Here is a 17,085-nt window from a genome sequence, read left to right as displayed (position 1 = left end):
GAAAACAAACTATCCAGGAACTTGCCTTAGTTTCTAGAGAGATATTTGACAGCAGATGTAAAACAACTTCTAGATGAAGGATCCAAGAACTGACCATCTGGTCAACCTAGCTATTCCAGGATGTTTTCTCATAACACCTATCCAATCTGTTTAGGATATATAATAATTTCTCTCCATGTTCAGCATTTTTGAAAAAGAAAGAAGAAAAACTATCCTAAAACTATCTATTCATTATCACTGGTTGTTATGAATTGTCTGTACATTATTATTGTCTTTATGATAACCTCTGTTAGAGAGCTTATGATATATTGAAAAACAAACTAGTTTTAGACATATAAGTTAATTATCTTACTTGAAGAAATAATGTTGCTTTTTTTTAATGTTGTTCTTTTTACAGTAAGACAAAGTAGTTTACTGCTCAGCTATTATATTTTATCACATACTTTCCCAACTTAACCAAATCTTTGTGCTATTATGAATACAAAAGTCATAAGTGGGTAATAATAACATATACAATAGTGTCCTTTATTACATGTTCCTTTGTCAGATCAGTTGAAAACTAAATGTAGTACATTTTGCAATAATCTTATAAGTCATGGCACACTTTGTTAGAGATAATATAATGCTCAAAGTTATTTCTAATTTTTCATCCTAATGAAGAGTATTTATTTAGACTTTTTTAAGATTTCAGTATTTCACAGAAGGCTTCTAAAATTTCATTTAAGTCAAGGGAGATACTAATGTATTATTAGTTTTTAATACTTAATAAAAGTCTATTTTAGGATCATTACTAAACTTTTAAATGTCTTCATCTCCAAATTTAATGTGCTTCAAAATTAATGCCTGATTGAAAATTTTTATGCAGTCTTTTCCCACATAAAGGGGTATTTCATAATCCACAGAGGAAATTCTATAGAGTTTACGGTCTATAAAACAGATACACTTAGAATAATAATTTTTTACATCTGCTCAGGTACAGTTAGTTGAAAAAATGTTTTTATCTTTTATAATCAGCAGTTTCATAAATGTTATAAAATCAAAAATGTTTTATATCAGTTTATCTTTTTAACTGCTTTGTATCTGAAACACTCATGCAAAGATAGTGGTAGTGGAAAGCACTTAAACCCTTTTGAAAACCAATTAGTCAATATTCATACATAAGTATATTCCCCTCTGGAAACAAACCTTTAATGATCTGAAATATAATGATGAAAACATATAAGCCTTTCTAGTGTGACGCTATTTCTAATATCTCAATATCATAAACCTAATGTATAAAAGGAAATTATTAACTATGAATATATAAGTATACTCAACAAACAGAACTTTATGAGAAATAATCCTAAAACAATATAAACTGTCCATTTAATTTTATTCTGGGCACTGGTTCTTTCATTCCCCCCAGATGAAATTTCAGGGAAAGTCTCATGACTTTTCTGGTAACTTTCAGCTAATAAAAGATCCTCCACTAAATAATGAATATGTCTTGTCCAGTAGAATAAAAACTTAACTTTATTCCAAGTGAAAGCCATTTCCCTTTTCCAGGCATGTCAGGGTGGAGGGCAATTTCTATTTTTTCTCCTTTATGCTTTCAGAAGTATAGTTTCCGACACCAGTTTCCTAACTAGAATTCCTGACTCAGCTGGAGCAGAGGAAAGGGGTGAAAGCAAAGGAGAGGGGACAGGAAAGTTTCTACTTGACTGATTTTGGCATTGGGCTCTGGGCCCAGCAGGTGTGTAAACCTCCTGGGATACTCTGTAAGGTCATCAAAAACCTCCTTAAATCCATTGCCAGGGGTCTCTCAACTGGCTACACTCTGCTCTAGCTAGAGGCTCCTTCCCTGGGCCTCAGTCTCCTTTGGCAGAGCTCTTTTCGACACCCCAAGCATCCCTCTTGGAGAAGATGGAAAATGACCCCTGATTCCTACATTTGGCCAAACTCTAGTCCCCTGGAAACACACATTCTGACCCAGTAAAACCTGCAAGTGCACGTGACACAAAGCAACGAGCTCTCCTTCTCACCACCATCAAAGCAGGAGGCCAGCCCATTGTTTGCCATTAGATACTCTAGGACTGAGTTAGACTCAGCAGCTTCGTGTGTTCCCAACAGCAGGGAATACATAGCAAGTTCTGAGTGGTTTCCTATTCCTCTCCCCTGCTTTAGGTTAGCTGAGAAGCACCTCAAAATTCCTCCCACTTAGGGGGAACTAGGATTCACAACACACCAGCAGTGGGCTCCAAATATCTTTGAGTCAACTCCAAAAATTCCTTTCAAACTCTTCAATATTATTTTCTAAATTCAGGGATGCGGAGGGGTAGGGGATGTTCAGTTAAGAACATCAAACAGGGCTTCCCTGGTGGCGCAGTGGTTGAGAGTCCGCCTGCCGATGCAGGGGACGTGGGTTCGTGCCCCGGCCAGGGAAGATCCCACATGCCGTGGAGCGGCTGCGCCCGTGAGCCATGGCCACTGAGCCTGCACGTCCGGAGCCTGTGCTCCAGAAGGGGAGAGGCCACAACAGTGAGAGGCCCGCGCACCGGAAAAAAAAAAAAGAATGTCAAACAGTTAAACAGTTTCTCCCTACCTCCTTGTCCTGCTTGTGGTCCAGTGACAGTTTCGTATCCAAACCAGAGGCCAAAATAATCCCATTCCATCTTAAAATCCTGTTACAAATGAAACGTAAACAGTCATTAAGTGATCATTTAGAAAATTCTGCAGAACAGAACATTTTAACATATTAGAACAATGCAAAAAAGCTTGCATATAACAATACATTTTTAAAGGAGACTCAAACAGCAATGGAGATCTTTTCATAAACCTAATAATTTACGAACATTTGCATTAAAAAGGAAAAAAACAATAAGGCTATTTTACTTTTATCATTTTAAATGTTTTCAAATATAATACCCCTAAAAATATACGGCCAAACTGCCTATTACTTTGATCTTATATATTCAATTACATTCAGAAAATATTAATAGAGGTTTTAGATCACAAGTTAATAACAATTACAAAACAGTAAACATTTACTGGACATTTATATTCTAACTGCTTTGTGTCTATTAACTCATTTAATACTAATAACAACACTATGAGGTAGTTACCATGATCATCTCCAGTTTCCAGATAAGGAAAACAAGGCTCAAGGAGTTAGGTAGCTTGCCCAAGATTTATAGGCCATCTTAATTCCACTGCAATTGGCCAAAATTTCTGGCAAGATTTACAGAACTAAGAGCTGTTATAATGTTATCTTTAAGACTGCAGTTTGAGAGATTAGCATGGCAGAGCGTGCTAAAAATATTTTGTTGAGCTTAAACTTTGTAACATGATTCACTTTAAGTAATTATTTGTTAGCAGAATGACTACTGGAACAGAAATTTTCTAGTAATGTAGAAACCTAAAATTCTGAAACCTAGCTATCTAGATCTAAAGTCTCTAATCAAGATGTAAATATATACATGACTTGGGTCAACCACTTTGAATGATTTGGAAAATACCTTCTGATTTTGGCTGCAAAGTGTAGAAAATCACCCAAGACTTCAAATCAGAGACCTGCTATTCAACCCAGTACCTACCACACACAAGTATGATCTATATTTTAATTCCTTTTTTAAAATTGGCGTATAGGTGATTTACAAGGTTGTGTTAGTTTCAGATGTACAGCAAAGTGATTCAGTGATATATATATATATTATTTTTCATATTATTTTCCATTGTAGGTTATTATAATATATTGAGTATAGTTCCCTGTGCTATACAGTAGGTCCTTGTTGTTTACTTATTTTATATATAGTAGTGTGTATATGTTAATCCCAAACTCAAGTCCCTTAACTGCTCTCAGCCTTAATTTCCCAGAAGGTTGGCTAGGACCTACCCCACTCCTAGTCAAGATTTTGTGATTCTAGCATCTGCTCAATCTAGTTACTGGTCAGCAAACTTGTCTAATTGGAAGAGGAAACCAGCATGTATTGAGACATAGCTTCAAACTGCCATTTAGGGAAAAGCCTTTAGCCTTCTCAATACTGCAGTCTTCCTACTCTGGATTAGAGAAAACATTAGTATCGTCATCAAAAAAAAAAAAAGAACATTGGGTTTACTTTTTTAAAAATCTCTGTACACAAATGAAGGTAAATATATTAATACAATTCAGGGAGCATACCTATAAAATGATATTTTTAAATGTTATGGTATTTGCTAAATTAGGGATTGAAGGATTTGCTTCTGCTCTTCTTTGCAGTCTCTGATATTGAATGCTGAATACTTGCAAAACAAGAATTTGAAAAAGAGAGGGTGACTTAATTTGTGCTCTCTTATCACTAGCAGGACAAATACAGTGGTCAAAAATAGAATTTTGCAGGTTACTTAATAACATGAGCCAGTCTTTTATATACAAACTGATGCAATAAAACGTGCTTGTGAGGGCTTGAAAATATGCTTTGCGATATCTTTTTAATAACAATTGGATATCTTTAGAATTCATGGCTAAAATTTTTATCAAAGTTCTTTAAAGAATGAAAGAACATTAATGCAATACTCTGCATATACAGGTTCAATAAATATTATTGATAAAAATTGTGTAATATTGACAAGTTAAACTTTCAACTTAGTTGCATTATGCCACACAAAAAGATTTTGGATGTGTGCCACTATGTTAGCTGGTAAACAGACTTTTTCTCCAGGCAATGAAATATGTGTGGGGCTTTTTTTTCCTCACTTTTTCACTCTTAACTGTACTTCCCAGATTTTCTAAAACTACTATACATGTCTTTGAGAGTCAAAGGAAAAAAAAAATCACATTATGATGAACCTTTCCTCCAGAGCGCATTACTAGCGCAGGTCATCAACTCTGTGACACGCGATGCTTCTTTCAGCTGGAATTTTCTCCTTAAATCTAGAAAAATACATTTTCATAGATGAACATTTTCAGAAAACTTTCCACCCAACGTGGAGTCAGTTTACATCAGTTTTAATTCTACTACAAGGAAAGCTAAATATATAGCTAATAAAGATCACCCTCAAGTAGTCTGAATATTTTTTTAAAGAAGACTCAAGATACTTATATACTATTTTTAAGTGATTTAAAGTATGGTGTGTATTAACACTGTCCAATTACCCTACTGATAATCTATTATCTTTCTTTTTTTTTTTTTTTTTTTTTTTTTTTGCGGTACGCGGGCCTCTCACTGTTGTGGTCTCTCCCGTTGCGGAGCACAGTCTCCAGACACGCAGGCTCAGCAGCCATGGCTCATGGGCCCAGCCACTCCGCGGCATGTGGGATCTTCCCGGACTGGGGCACGAACCCGTGTCCCCTGCATCGGCAGGCGGACTCTCAACCACTGTGCCACCAGGGAAGCCCTGATAATCTACTTTCTAAAAATTATTACAACAAATATTTACGTGGTATGTCAGTCCCATTGCTTGCTTAATCCAGTGGTTGTCCTTAAAGTTTTTTTGTTCTTGTTTGTCTGTTTCCTTAGTCCCTATTACTGAACACAATGTGTTAGTGTTGGTCCTTGGCATTATAGAAGTATAAGGTGTAGCAGCTGACCTAAAATGCATAGCAAGTAGTTGAAATAAAAATGAATTTACCCAGAATTTAAAAGGACACTATAAGACTGCATTAAGTGAGCAATATAGCTGTGGGTGTTACCTTTCTGTTTAGAGCCTTAAAACTGACCATAGTCTTTGACCTAAGGAATGAGGACAAATATTTAGACATAAGGATGCTCATCATAGTGGAATTTGTTTAAAAATATTGGACATATCCTAAGTGTCCAATAAAATATTACTGGTCATATAAAATATGTCATCCTTATATTTCCAAATTATATAGTCATGTAAAACTGTGATTTCAGACATGCAGAAATGTCCAAATTTTAATGTTAAAAATTAGAATGCAAAACTGTATGTATCAGTTTACAGATCATATTTTAAGAAATTATTCACACACACAAATATTGGGAGATAATGAAATGTAATCTCTGATGAGAGTAGTTTTTTCTTCCTTGTGTTCTTTATGTTCCAAACTTTCTATAATGAATATGGATTATTTTTATGTCAAGGAAAAAAATCTCATGAAGTAGAAAAAATTTATAAGAAGCATTCGGTTAGGAATAGAAAAGTTGGGAAAATTTCATGAGGAAAATTTCATTATTGAAGCTGGATGATAGGTGCTTGGGTTCATTAGGCTATTATTTCTAATTCTTTATATGTTTACTACATGTATATTTAATACTGGTATAATCCAACCCTTTCCATTTTACATTGGAAGACAAGCCCCAGAGTTATACAATTCAGTAGAGACATAAGCCAGAGGTCAGCAAACTGACCCACGACTCAAATGTGGCCACAGCCTGTTTTTGTAGTGATTGAAGGCTATGAGTGATTCTCACAATTTCAAAAGGTCGGGGTTTTGGGCTTCCCTGGTGGTGCAGTGGTTGAGAGTCCGCCTGCCGATGCAGGGGACACGGGTTCGTGCCCCGGTCCGGTAAGATCCCACTTGCCGCTGAGCGGCTGCGCCCGTGAGCCATGACCGCTAAGCCTGCGCGTCTGGAGCCCGTGCTCCGCAACGGGAGAGGCCACAACAGTGAGAGGCCAGCGTACCGCAAAAAAAAAAAAAAAAAAAAAAAAGTCGGGTTTTTTTTTAATCCTAAAATATCAACTATCTGGCGTTTTATAGAGAAAGTTTGCTGACTCCCTAACTCTTATCCTTAATCTAGTACTCTGCTATAAGTTAATTCACAGGTTTTTTTAAAAAATTGAAGTACAGTTAATTTACCATGTTGTGTTAATTTCTGGTGTACAGCAAAGTGATTCAGTTATACATATATATACACACACATATATTCTTTTTTATATTCTTTTCCATTATGGTTATGGTTTATCACAGGATATTGAATATAGTTCCCTGTGCTATACAGTACGACCTTGTTGTTTATCCATCCTATATATAATAGTTTGCATCTGCTAATCTCAAACTCCCAATCCATCCCCCACCCGCTCCCTCTCCCCCTTGGAAACCACAAGTCTGTTCTCTATGCCTAATTCACAGTTTTTAAAGAAAACTTCCTATAACATAGATGAGCATTTAAGATTCCTTAAAGGAAGTAGGAGCAACCCTCCTTGTCCTACCCACCAAATGAAGTCTAAACCCTCATTCATTCACTTATTGATTCCACAAAGAGAGACACGGTGCCTGCCTTCATGAAAATTACTCATGAGGAAACAGAAAATAAACAAGAAATAAAATAATGACATATCATGTTGAGTGCTATGAATGTCATAAATCAGGTTAAATGACAATGGCAGGAGGCCTTCTTCAGACAAGATGACATTGAAGCTGAGACTTAGAAGATGAGAGCAAACAAACATTGCAAGGAGCCAAGGACAAAACAGCATCCTTGACAGAGGGGACCACTTGGGTGATACTGATTCACCAAAATATTTGTAAAATGCACAACACTTTTCAGCGGTGAAGATATTAGTGTGTCTTAATTTCAAAGATCCAGTAAGATTACAGCAGATAAATGAGAAATCAGCGGGCTTCATCCTTCTCTTCCTTTTTTTAATCAGTCATCAATCTGTTCCTCGGAACAATTTCCTCAAACTAGAATAAAATACAGACTTTAATTCCCATTTCTCAAACTTTGCTTTCTAGGTGTGTTCTCTTATTTGGAGTTTCACTGCAACTGCATATTTTAATTCTAATTTATTCAGTTCCTCAATAGATATGTATCGGCCATAAGGTACAAAGCATGGCACTAGATCTGATCAGGAGACCATCCCTCTGCTAAGTGTGCCTCAAACTAAGTTAGCTCCCCTCTCTCTCTGGTTTGGTATAATGTACTTTAGTAAATTTCCTTGGGTATTTTTCAAATTACAATTTTTCCTACAAATAATGCAATAAAAAATAAGTGACTTAGGATCCCAGAGTTTACAAATGGCTTCGACTAGACTAGCTCAGTGAGAAGCAGATGGAGGAACACTGTGGCATTGACATTCTTTTCCAACCACCACACAAAAATCCTAGGGACAGAAAAAGGAATTTGACTTCATGGTAAAATATAGTTCCTGGGTCCTACTTTTTCTTCTATTGCCTGTTCTCACCAACTGCTCCTGTCCCCGCTAGCCAAGGACTTATCTTCCATGCACTTGGTGAATGTCCTAATTCCTTAAATAGGTGGCACTAAGCATGAGAACAGGGTGGGACCAGTAGATCATCACAGGCATGTGTTTCCCTAAGCTTATCACTCCAGCCACCCACAGGCTAACTTAATTATCAAGCACCTTAGAAGCCTTGCTTCTACTAGCCAGCAATGCCACAGGCTGGTGTGGAAGACTCCAAATGAAGAAGCAGCTCTGTGAATCCTTTTGTGGAGAGTGTGTGTACCTGACATGTGATGGGAACTTCAGCGTCCCACGAAATAGAAAGGCATTCCAGGAGCTATTTTCAAACAGCAATGAATTTCTCCTCCAATAGCCTAATAGAAAGTTGGTTATATATGAGGTCTTCAATACAAGGTTCAAAATCTTTGCAAAATATGGATTATAGTGTTTTCCCTTAAACTAGAAGCACATAAGGGTTTCCATTTTATCAGCTTAAAAACTGGTGTAAATTTCATGACTCAAATACACAGAAGCACCGATGGCTGTTTTGAACTTTAGACTTTGTTTGCAGACAACTTCAGGATTTTTTAAATTGTTACCTGTTAATACCAATCAGCAATCAAAAATAAGTGGCTCTTCATCTTCAGCAACTAAAATGTTATTATGACACGCGAAGAGAGCTCTCTAACGTAGGCTAAGGAGAAAAAATGAGATCACAGAAACATGCAATCATGAATTTGGGTAGGACTTCAGTAGCTGTGATCCTTTTTTTAACATTGTTTCAGAGATGCAGGGTAGAGAGCCGAACCGTACCTTGAATCCTACAGAGGATTCAATAACCTTGAATTTCATCATGAGAGAATGATTCCACTTTCAATTCTATTTCAAGCTTTCTGATGAGGGAAGTCATTGAAGGTATGTCTTAAACACCTCTCCAGCCCCTGTTAATCTTTTTTTTTGTTGTTGTTATTTTGTAACATCTTTATTGGAGTATAATTGCTTTACAATGTTGTGTTAGTTTCTGCTGTATAACAAAGTGAATCAGTTATATGTATACATATATCCTCATATCCCCTCCCTCTGCTAATCTTTTTAAACAGCAGAACTAGGGCTCAGGACTTTTAGTAGACAACGATGTCCAGCTAGAACTTGATCATGGTTTCCTTCTTTTGCAGTTTCTTTTATAGTGACCTTCCATTTGTGGGAAATGATACTCCACTTATGAGAACGGTATTTTCTTTTTTTGTGTAAGTTTAAGAAAGTGAATCAATGCAAAGAAAGTCATTAAGTAATTAATGGACCAGGTGTCAAGGGGATATGCAATGGAGACACATTGGTTTTAAAAATCCCTACATTTCCTTTAAGGGTCCTATTGACTAACTCAGAAAACATCCTATGAACATTTTTCCACATTTTAATATGGTGAAAGTCAGCCTCCCTTTCACAACCATCCTAATACCCTCCCAAGACCTCTGCAATCACCTAGTTAACCCTATTCCCTTTTAAATGAAGAATTTCAAGTCAGGAGAAATTTAGTGTCTTGCCGAGACCCTCAGCTTGTAAAAATTCATGGGGGTGTGATAAGGAGATTAATTACTGTATAAAATTTCTCACATGCTAAAAGACAAGTGCATTTGATGGAATTCTCCTTGGCATATGTTGAACTAGGAAAGGATAGAAGAGCAATTAACCCAAACCAAATGTTCATTATCTGCATAAGGCCAAATGTCCTTATTTGCATGGGGATATCTTTATGTCATTTAATCAGATCTCTGACTACTATTAGTCAATTCAGAAAGGCAAATTGTATCTATAATAAAAAGTTGCATGGGCCTATTGAATAAATTACACATTGCAAAAAGATAAACGCCCCAAATGGATAAAGGAATCACCAAAGATTTCACCTAGTTATTTTGTAGATGGAATTTATAGGTTCCTGGAGATTGCAGCAGTAAGACAAGGCAACTGCCCAGAGCCAGAAGTGAGCATGAACACAGCAAATCCTGGTCTCAAGATAATATATGCTGTGCAGTCCATCATTAGTGAAACTCATGGCAAATGTGAACAGAGGGTCTTAGAAGTTAATTGGCATTTTACTTGTTCTCTTATGTAGAAACACACATACACGCTCCAAAAAAATAAATTTTCTGATTTCTAATTTTGGGTAAGGATATTCTTGGATTTAATATACCCATGAATTGGCCAAAAACATATAATGAGCTTTACAAAATGCAAGTTATTTTTAAAAGCCTGTTTGCTCTTAAATCCTTCAACAACTGAGATACTGAATTCCTCAAGGGTGGTTGTCACACATAATCCATCAAGGGAAAATATTAGAAGATGATATTATTAAAGGCATCATCTGATAACAAGTTAGTTCTGCCTCCATAAGACAACGAGCAACTTGAAATGAAATTAGGACTATTTTCCTAGGCAATAGGCTTTCAACAGTCAGTCTTCCAAAGTGATACAGGAACATGATTCATAATTTGCTGATAGCTGTTTTTATGAACAAACCATACCATATATTTTTAAAAAATCAAATGTGGAAGCTTTTTGAAGACTGAAACAAAGATAAATTTTAAAAAGCCAAAATCTATTTGCATCTTTGTGATTTTTGCCATAAACACATACAGCCAAAAATAATATTTATTTAGAATTCATTAAATAACTTGAATAGAAATACTGAGTTTAGTGTTAAAAGTAGACTTTTATGTAAGTGGAAAAGGTTTTATGTGATAAATATATTTTCCTGATGTACAATAAAATAAATGCATAACTATTAAAATAAAGCATTGGTCTATAAACCACCTAATATTACCTCACATAAAATATTTTGAGAAACTCTGGGCTGTATGATAAAGTTAAATTTATATTCATGTGTTATGCTCCTGCCCTAACTTTGCCTCTTTGTTACTAACTATAGTACCACATTTCTACAAATTCAAACATCCCATTTATTCAGTCTTTACACCACAATTATCATTGCTCTTTCTATTTTAAAGAAAATATCTGACATTCATATTGTGTATGAATGCAAAGATTTTAAAAAATAGCTAATAATGGTAACGCCAACTTCCACAGAATATAAGTTAAATAAATTCTGCCTTCGAAAAATTCTTAGCCTAAAATAGATTTTACCAATATGCAGTCACTGGTCTTAAGATGTGCAGGTAAACAAACAATACACAAAACAGATCATTATCTTTCATACAGAATTAACAAAATAAACATTCCCTATAGCACCGTCTGTTGTCCTCAACAACAATAACAGCATTAGCAGACCAAAGTTAAAATCACATCTAAGAGGATTCTTTTGGTACATCTTATTTAAGGCCCCTTAGATTTGCCTTGAACCCTATCACATATTGAGATATATAGTTGGTACACAGGTGAAAGGTAATAAAAATAATGCCTTGTAAAGACCTTTATTCAACCTTTCAAATCAACAACCAGGAAAATATGCTATTAATTTATGAACTGCAATAGACACAGTCCAGAAAGCTGTTCTCAATGCATTGGCATCAGCTGTGAGAAGAGACCACAGGAGTTTAGCCATGGAACCATTGTTCTTGGTATGGCGGTGGTGACTGGCATGCTGGTGAACGTCAGAAATGTCACCAAGCATGGGGAGATTGTCCAGCACCTGAGCGATCAGGAGCAGAAATAGATACAAACATAGTCAATTGGAAAATGGGTAGGAGAACAGCTGAAGGCAGTTGAATAAGGAAACATACACAATTTCTTCCCTCTTGGCAAGAAAAAACAAAGGACCAAAGGGAACCACAAAGATGATTACAGATTTGGAATATCAAATTTCCAAAGAACCATTAAAGGAATTGAAATTACTACTCAGAAAAATAAACTGAATGAGGGTTCATTAATTAATATTCTTTGAGTTTATGAATCGGTTCATTTATGGGAGACAACCAATCATCTGGTGTCCATGTTTGATGAAGTTGAACAAGAAAGTAGGTGTGACATACAACATACAAAATTGTGAGGCTGGTAAGCCTGAGAAGAAAAGTCATCACGACTTTTGAACAGTATATTTGCCAAGTTCACCAGATTGAGAATCAGAGGACATTTAGTCTAGTGTTTTCTGCAACAAATTTAACCAGTGTAACTTTAAGGAAGTCACATAACATCTCTGGACTCAGTTTCCTTATCTGTATAATGAGCATATTGGGTTAATATAAAAAAACAGAGAAAAATGTTATAACTACAAGCATGGACTCAGGATTCAGATTTTGTCTTTGCCACTTACTGCTTTTATGTCTTTGGATTTCTCACCTACAAAATGAAAGTAATAGTAGTATCAGCCTCATAGGTTTGTTGAGAAGATTAAATGAATTAATACCTGGGAAGCACTTGGCACATTGCTTGACTCAGAGTTAGCCACTGTTTTAGCTGTTGTTTTTTGCTGCTGTTACTATCATGTGCAAGTATTAGAGGTAAATTCTGGCTGATTCAGCAGAAAAGGAGTTTATTAAAAGGATGCTGGGTTACAGAAATTTTGAATTTAGAGAACTAGATTCAACAGTAGCTTTTAGGGAAAAAAAAAGATATGTATGTGTGTAACTGAATCACTTTGCTGTACGCCTGAAACTAATGCAACACTGTAAATCAACTATACTTTAATAATAAATTAAATTAAAATTTAAAAATTTTTTAAAGAGTAAGCTTTTAGGAATGAAACCCAAAACCACACCACAAACCTGGAATGATAAGAAAATGTATCCAAGGAGGATTCAACACTAATGTTAGCACGTTGAAAATTTCTGCACCAGAATGCAATTTATTATAACCATTACTGCCCTAGTTGCAAGGGACACTAGAAAAGCAAGTATCTGCTATTTTTAACTGCTATAGGAAAAAGGCAGTTTTGCCCAGATTTCCCAGATGTATTAAAAGATCAGATACCAGGTGGCCCAAATTAACTCTGTCCACTTGTCCTTCACGCTAAGATTTATTGCTTAGAATCATTTACTAAAGGTTGGGTGGTTTTATCCAAGGTCAAGAAGATGGCATATAAAATTTCTTAAAGACTCTACGGTTCCTTCATGAAAGGTTTAAAATATCTGCAACAGAAGGGACTTCCAAATACTTACTGGGTAGGCTCAGTATCCAGTATTTAAATTAAAGCCACTGGATTTATAGTTAGAATGAGGTCTTTAATTTTTAAATTCACACAGTTGAAGGTCTTCACCTATTTATGTGTGATGTGAGAGAATAAATGGTTTCCAAGTCTTTGGAAAAATAAAAGATCCCAGAGTTCAATGAACAAACATTCATGGAAAACAAAAACCTATATTTTCTCTCTCTGAATGACTAATACATTTGTGCTGCCGGAGGAATTCATCTCACAAGAAGGACATCAGCCAGGAGAGGAAAGAGCAGCTATAACTAGGCTTTATCTATTTTAAACTCCTCAACTATAAAAATACTGCCTAAAATACCAGCAATCCAGCTCCCAACTGTCCTTTCCGAGTAACGGACAGCTATTTCAACCCCATGACTAATGCCCAGCGCCTGTCTTAAAGTGGCCTGGACCTCCACCACTGGTGCATTCCCAGCCCAGTGGGTGGCTCATAGGGCAAATCTCCCCCAGTGCTTGAACTTCACCAGTCAGACTCTTGGTGATCCCCCAAAATACTCTTGGTGAATTTATTTCAATTGTTTACAGAAACAATAGAATCAATCATCTCTCCTACCCAATCATTTTGGCTTATAAGCAGATGAATTCTCCTATATACGTGACATGCACAAAATAGTTTGTGACTTTTTTTTTTAACAATTATAGCAAGAAAGTTGAGGGGAAAATTCTAAAGGTCAATCTGCTGGTTGCCTATTTATTTTCAAGCTATCAGACAGAGCTTGTCAAATGAGAAATTCTGGAATAACCATTTCACTGTGATGCGATGAAAGTTTGGTTTCCTCAGCATGAATAGTAAAAATACTGCCAAGATTATACTAAATTTATTCCAATAATCCATTGAATAGTATATCTCCAGACATTTAAGAAATACAGAAATGGCCTCAGAGGAACAGCATAAACCAAATGGTGACAGTCGACCCAAGGAAGGAGACTGTAGTATGGCAATAGAAATACACCTCTGTAAGCAATAGGTATGAGATATGTTCTTCCCTAAAATTTGTGTAGTAAAACGATTGGAAATTGGAAAGGATTTTAAATGCAGCAGAGAATTTTCAATTCAGTGGCATGATAATTTTTTCATAAATAAGTACTTAAATGTGTGAATCTGTTATAAGTGATTAGACTACCACATAACAAAGCAAAATGTAGTAGAGATTAAGCTGATGGCCTTTGAAATGAGACTGCCTGGCTTCAAATCCTGACTTTTCCACTCCCCAGCCACATGATCTTGGCAAATTACTTAATCTCGGTGGGCTTAACTGTCTTCTGTGAGGTCCGGATAGTAATAGCCCTTAACTCATGATACTGAGAATTAGAACAGTGCTGTCATATACTAAGTGTTATACAGGTATTTGTTAAGTAAGAAAACTTTAAATATGTCTCTGAAAATATGATTCTTTTTTTAGGAAATTCTTGGTTGAGATATGCTCATTGAATTCTTACGTTTTGTTTTGTTTTGTTTCCTGTAAGTATAAAACATTTTATTTCTCAGATTTTTCACTGACACTTTTTCTACTGGATAATCCTGCAAGAATATAGGGGAAGAAAAAAAATGCAAGAACTCTTGAGGCAAACATTTCAACGTTTAGTAAAATGAAAAGCACCTACTTGCTTGAAGCAAAAAGTAATCAAGGCAATGTAGAACACCCATATGACATCTTTTTAACTTAAGGCAACATGATTAAATTAGTAGGAATTTTTTAAATGATTGCAATAACAGACATCATTTAAATACTTAAATACTGTGATCCAAAAAGCCTTTGTACTACCACTTATAAAATAACCGAGAAAGTCTCAAGTTAGTATATATAAAGATTTAACAGTGAAACTAGAAGCTGCTTTACTTTGATTTTTTTTTTGACAAACAACTATCGTGAAAAACAATGTCTTTAAATAACTAACATGTCTTTTGAAAATATACATAGAAAAATATTTGGAAAGGCAGATAAACTTAACAGTAACTATTTCTACAGATGGGTAGGGTGATGCGTTGGGGAATTTTTCTTTTTACTTTATACATTACTAGGTTTTATCCATCATTTTACGGTATAAAAGTTTTTTAAAGTAGTAATTGTAGAAGTTAGCAACAATACTGATATTTGGTCTTTTATGTTTTCCTTTCTCCAAAAATCACTTAAAGTATAACAAAGAGCTTTGGTTATACCTAAGTGGAAAGTAAATTTATTCTTCTCCAGCAAATGAATTATTTCAGCTCAATAATGGTGGATTAGGCCTATCTTTTACTTTGGGGCCCCTGAAGTTATGTTTAGGTCATTAACCTTCAGAAAAATACAGACAGCAGGGCAGACAAGCATCAGTGCTACTCCTCCCCCAAAAGGACATTGAATTTACCAAGGGTTTTTTAGAACAAAGGAAAAAATATATATAGAAGCTAATGCTACAGTATTTGGACTGAGAACTGCATTGTTCTCCACAGAGATGCAACATTAGTAAACACCTTTCACCATCTTGTCAGCTTTGAAGACAAGTCCCTCATTGGTTACCCCCAAAATTAGCCAGTCCACTCTTTCAAATGTTAACCTTCAAGATGTCTCTATTTAGGGGCCTACATTGCCATGCTCAGTGCATGAAACAGCCTCAATCCAGGGAGGCAAGAAGAGAATTAATAACTATTGAATATATATCACATGCCGAGACCTGTGCCATGCATATTCGATACATTATCTCCTTTAATCAAAAGCTGATAGTATCTCCACTTAATATATGAGAAACACTGAGGTTTGGGGAAGTAAAGCAATTTGCCCAATGCCCCACAGCTAGTGGGTCATGGAGCCAAGTAGTTCAGGTCCAGAACCTCATAGACTTCAATATTAAATCAGAACCCCAGATTCAAATTATAATCATATCCTTTGACGATCAGGCATTGGTGAGTCTGAATGGCAAAATAATAACAAACCAAAAAAATAACCCTTTATATTTGTCCAGCACTTTATAAGTTTTCACAGTGCTTATCTGGAGCAAGTCGCTGAAGCAAGAGCACGGTGTTGAAATTCACACAAAAAAGGGACTTCTCTGGTGGTCCAGGGGATAAGACTGCGTCCGCACTCCCAATGCAGGGGGCCTGGGTTCAATCCCCGGTCAGGGAACTAGACCTCACATGCATGCCACAACTAAGAGTTCACATACTGCAACTAAAGATCCCATGTGCCACAACTAAGCCCCGGCACAGCCAAATAAATAAATATTTTTTAAAAAATTCATACAAAAGAGACGTCCATTTTTATCCTCTGACCAGTCCACTACTATTACTTGTCAATAAGTATCTTCCTTATTGAGAAATGATTTTGAAAATAGTTGAGGAACTCAAACTAAAGATTCTATTGTTTTCTTCTCTCCCTCCTACAATCCACATGGGATTTGCAGGAAAATGGACAAAGAAAATATGGTGGTCCCCCGCCTGGTTGGGATGCTGCACCCCCAGAAAGGGGCTGTGAAATTTTTATTGGAAAACTTCCCCGAGACCTTTTTGAAGATGAACTTATACCATTATGTGAAAAAGTGAGTCTAAAGATGTTGTTTTTTAATCTTTCAAGGAAAAAATACTACTCTCTTCACCTTGCTTTCACTCTCATTCTTCTTGGTCAGTGATGGTTTCTTTTCCAATTACCATTCCTCAATCATGGACAAAGTTAAAACCTTCCCAGCTGTTAGTGATTGGCCCCTAATTATCACTGCCTTGACTCAGCTGTCCTGTTACTGACAGCTGAAACTACCATTGCTGATGACTTTTTAATCTATATTTCAATCCCCCATCTCCACTAGCATAGCCGTCTTACTGCAAACTCAACAGGTCTATCAATCTA

At 36.0% G+C, this 17,085-nt stretch overlaps 2 protein-coding genes across 5 annotated transcripts in view; one reads left to right on the top strand and one right to left on the bottom strand.

The window, feature by feature from the left end:
• PRKG1 (protein kinase cGMP-dependent 1) overlaps window positions 1–17,085 on the bottom strand; it is a 1,402,246-nt gene that overhangs the window by 1,330,981 nt on the left and 54,180 nt on the right. For all 3 annotated transcript variants that reach the window (XM_079899910.1, XM_079899911.1, XM_079899912.1), the window contains one exon: window positions 2,582–2,660. In XM_079899910.1, the coding sequence (XP_079756036.1) occupies window positions 2,582–2,646 (65 nt within the window). In that variant the 5' untranslated portion in view covers window positions 2,647–2,660. The remainder of the gene's footprint in view (window positions 1–2,581; window positions 2,661–17,085) is intronic.
• A1CF (APOBEC1 complementation factor) overlaps window positions 1–17,085 on the top strand; it is a gene marked incomplete at its 5' end in the record, with an annotated part of 48,578 nt that overhangs the window by 462 nt on the left and 31,031 nt on the right. For both annotated transcript variants that reach the window (XM_079899918.1, XM_079899917.1), the window contains one exon: window positions 16,646–16,780. In XM_079899918.1, coding sequence (XP_079756044.1) covers window positions 16,646–16,780 — 135 coding nt within the window. The remainder of the gene's footprint in view (window positions 1–16,645; window positions 16,781–17,085) is intronic.

The sequence above is a fragment of the Stenella coeruleoalba genome, assembly GCF_951394435.1.
Source record: "Stenella coeruleoalba genome assembly, chromosome: 16".
Taxonomy (NCBI): Eukaryota; Metazoa; Chordata; class Mammalia; order Artiodactyla; family Delphinidae; genus Stenella; species Stenella coeruleoalba.
This window is presented reverse-complemented; position numbering and strand designations above follow the sequence as displayed.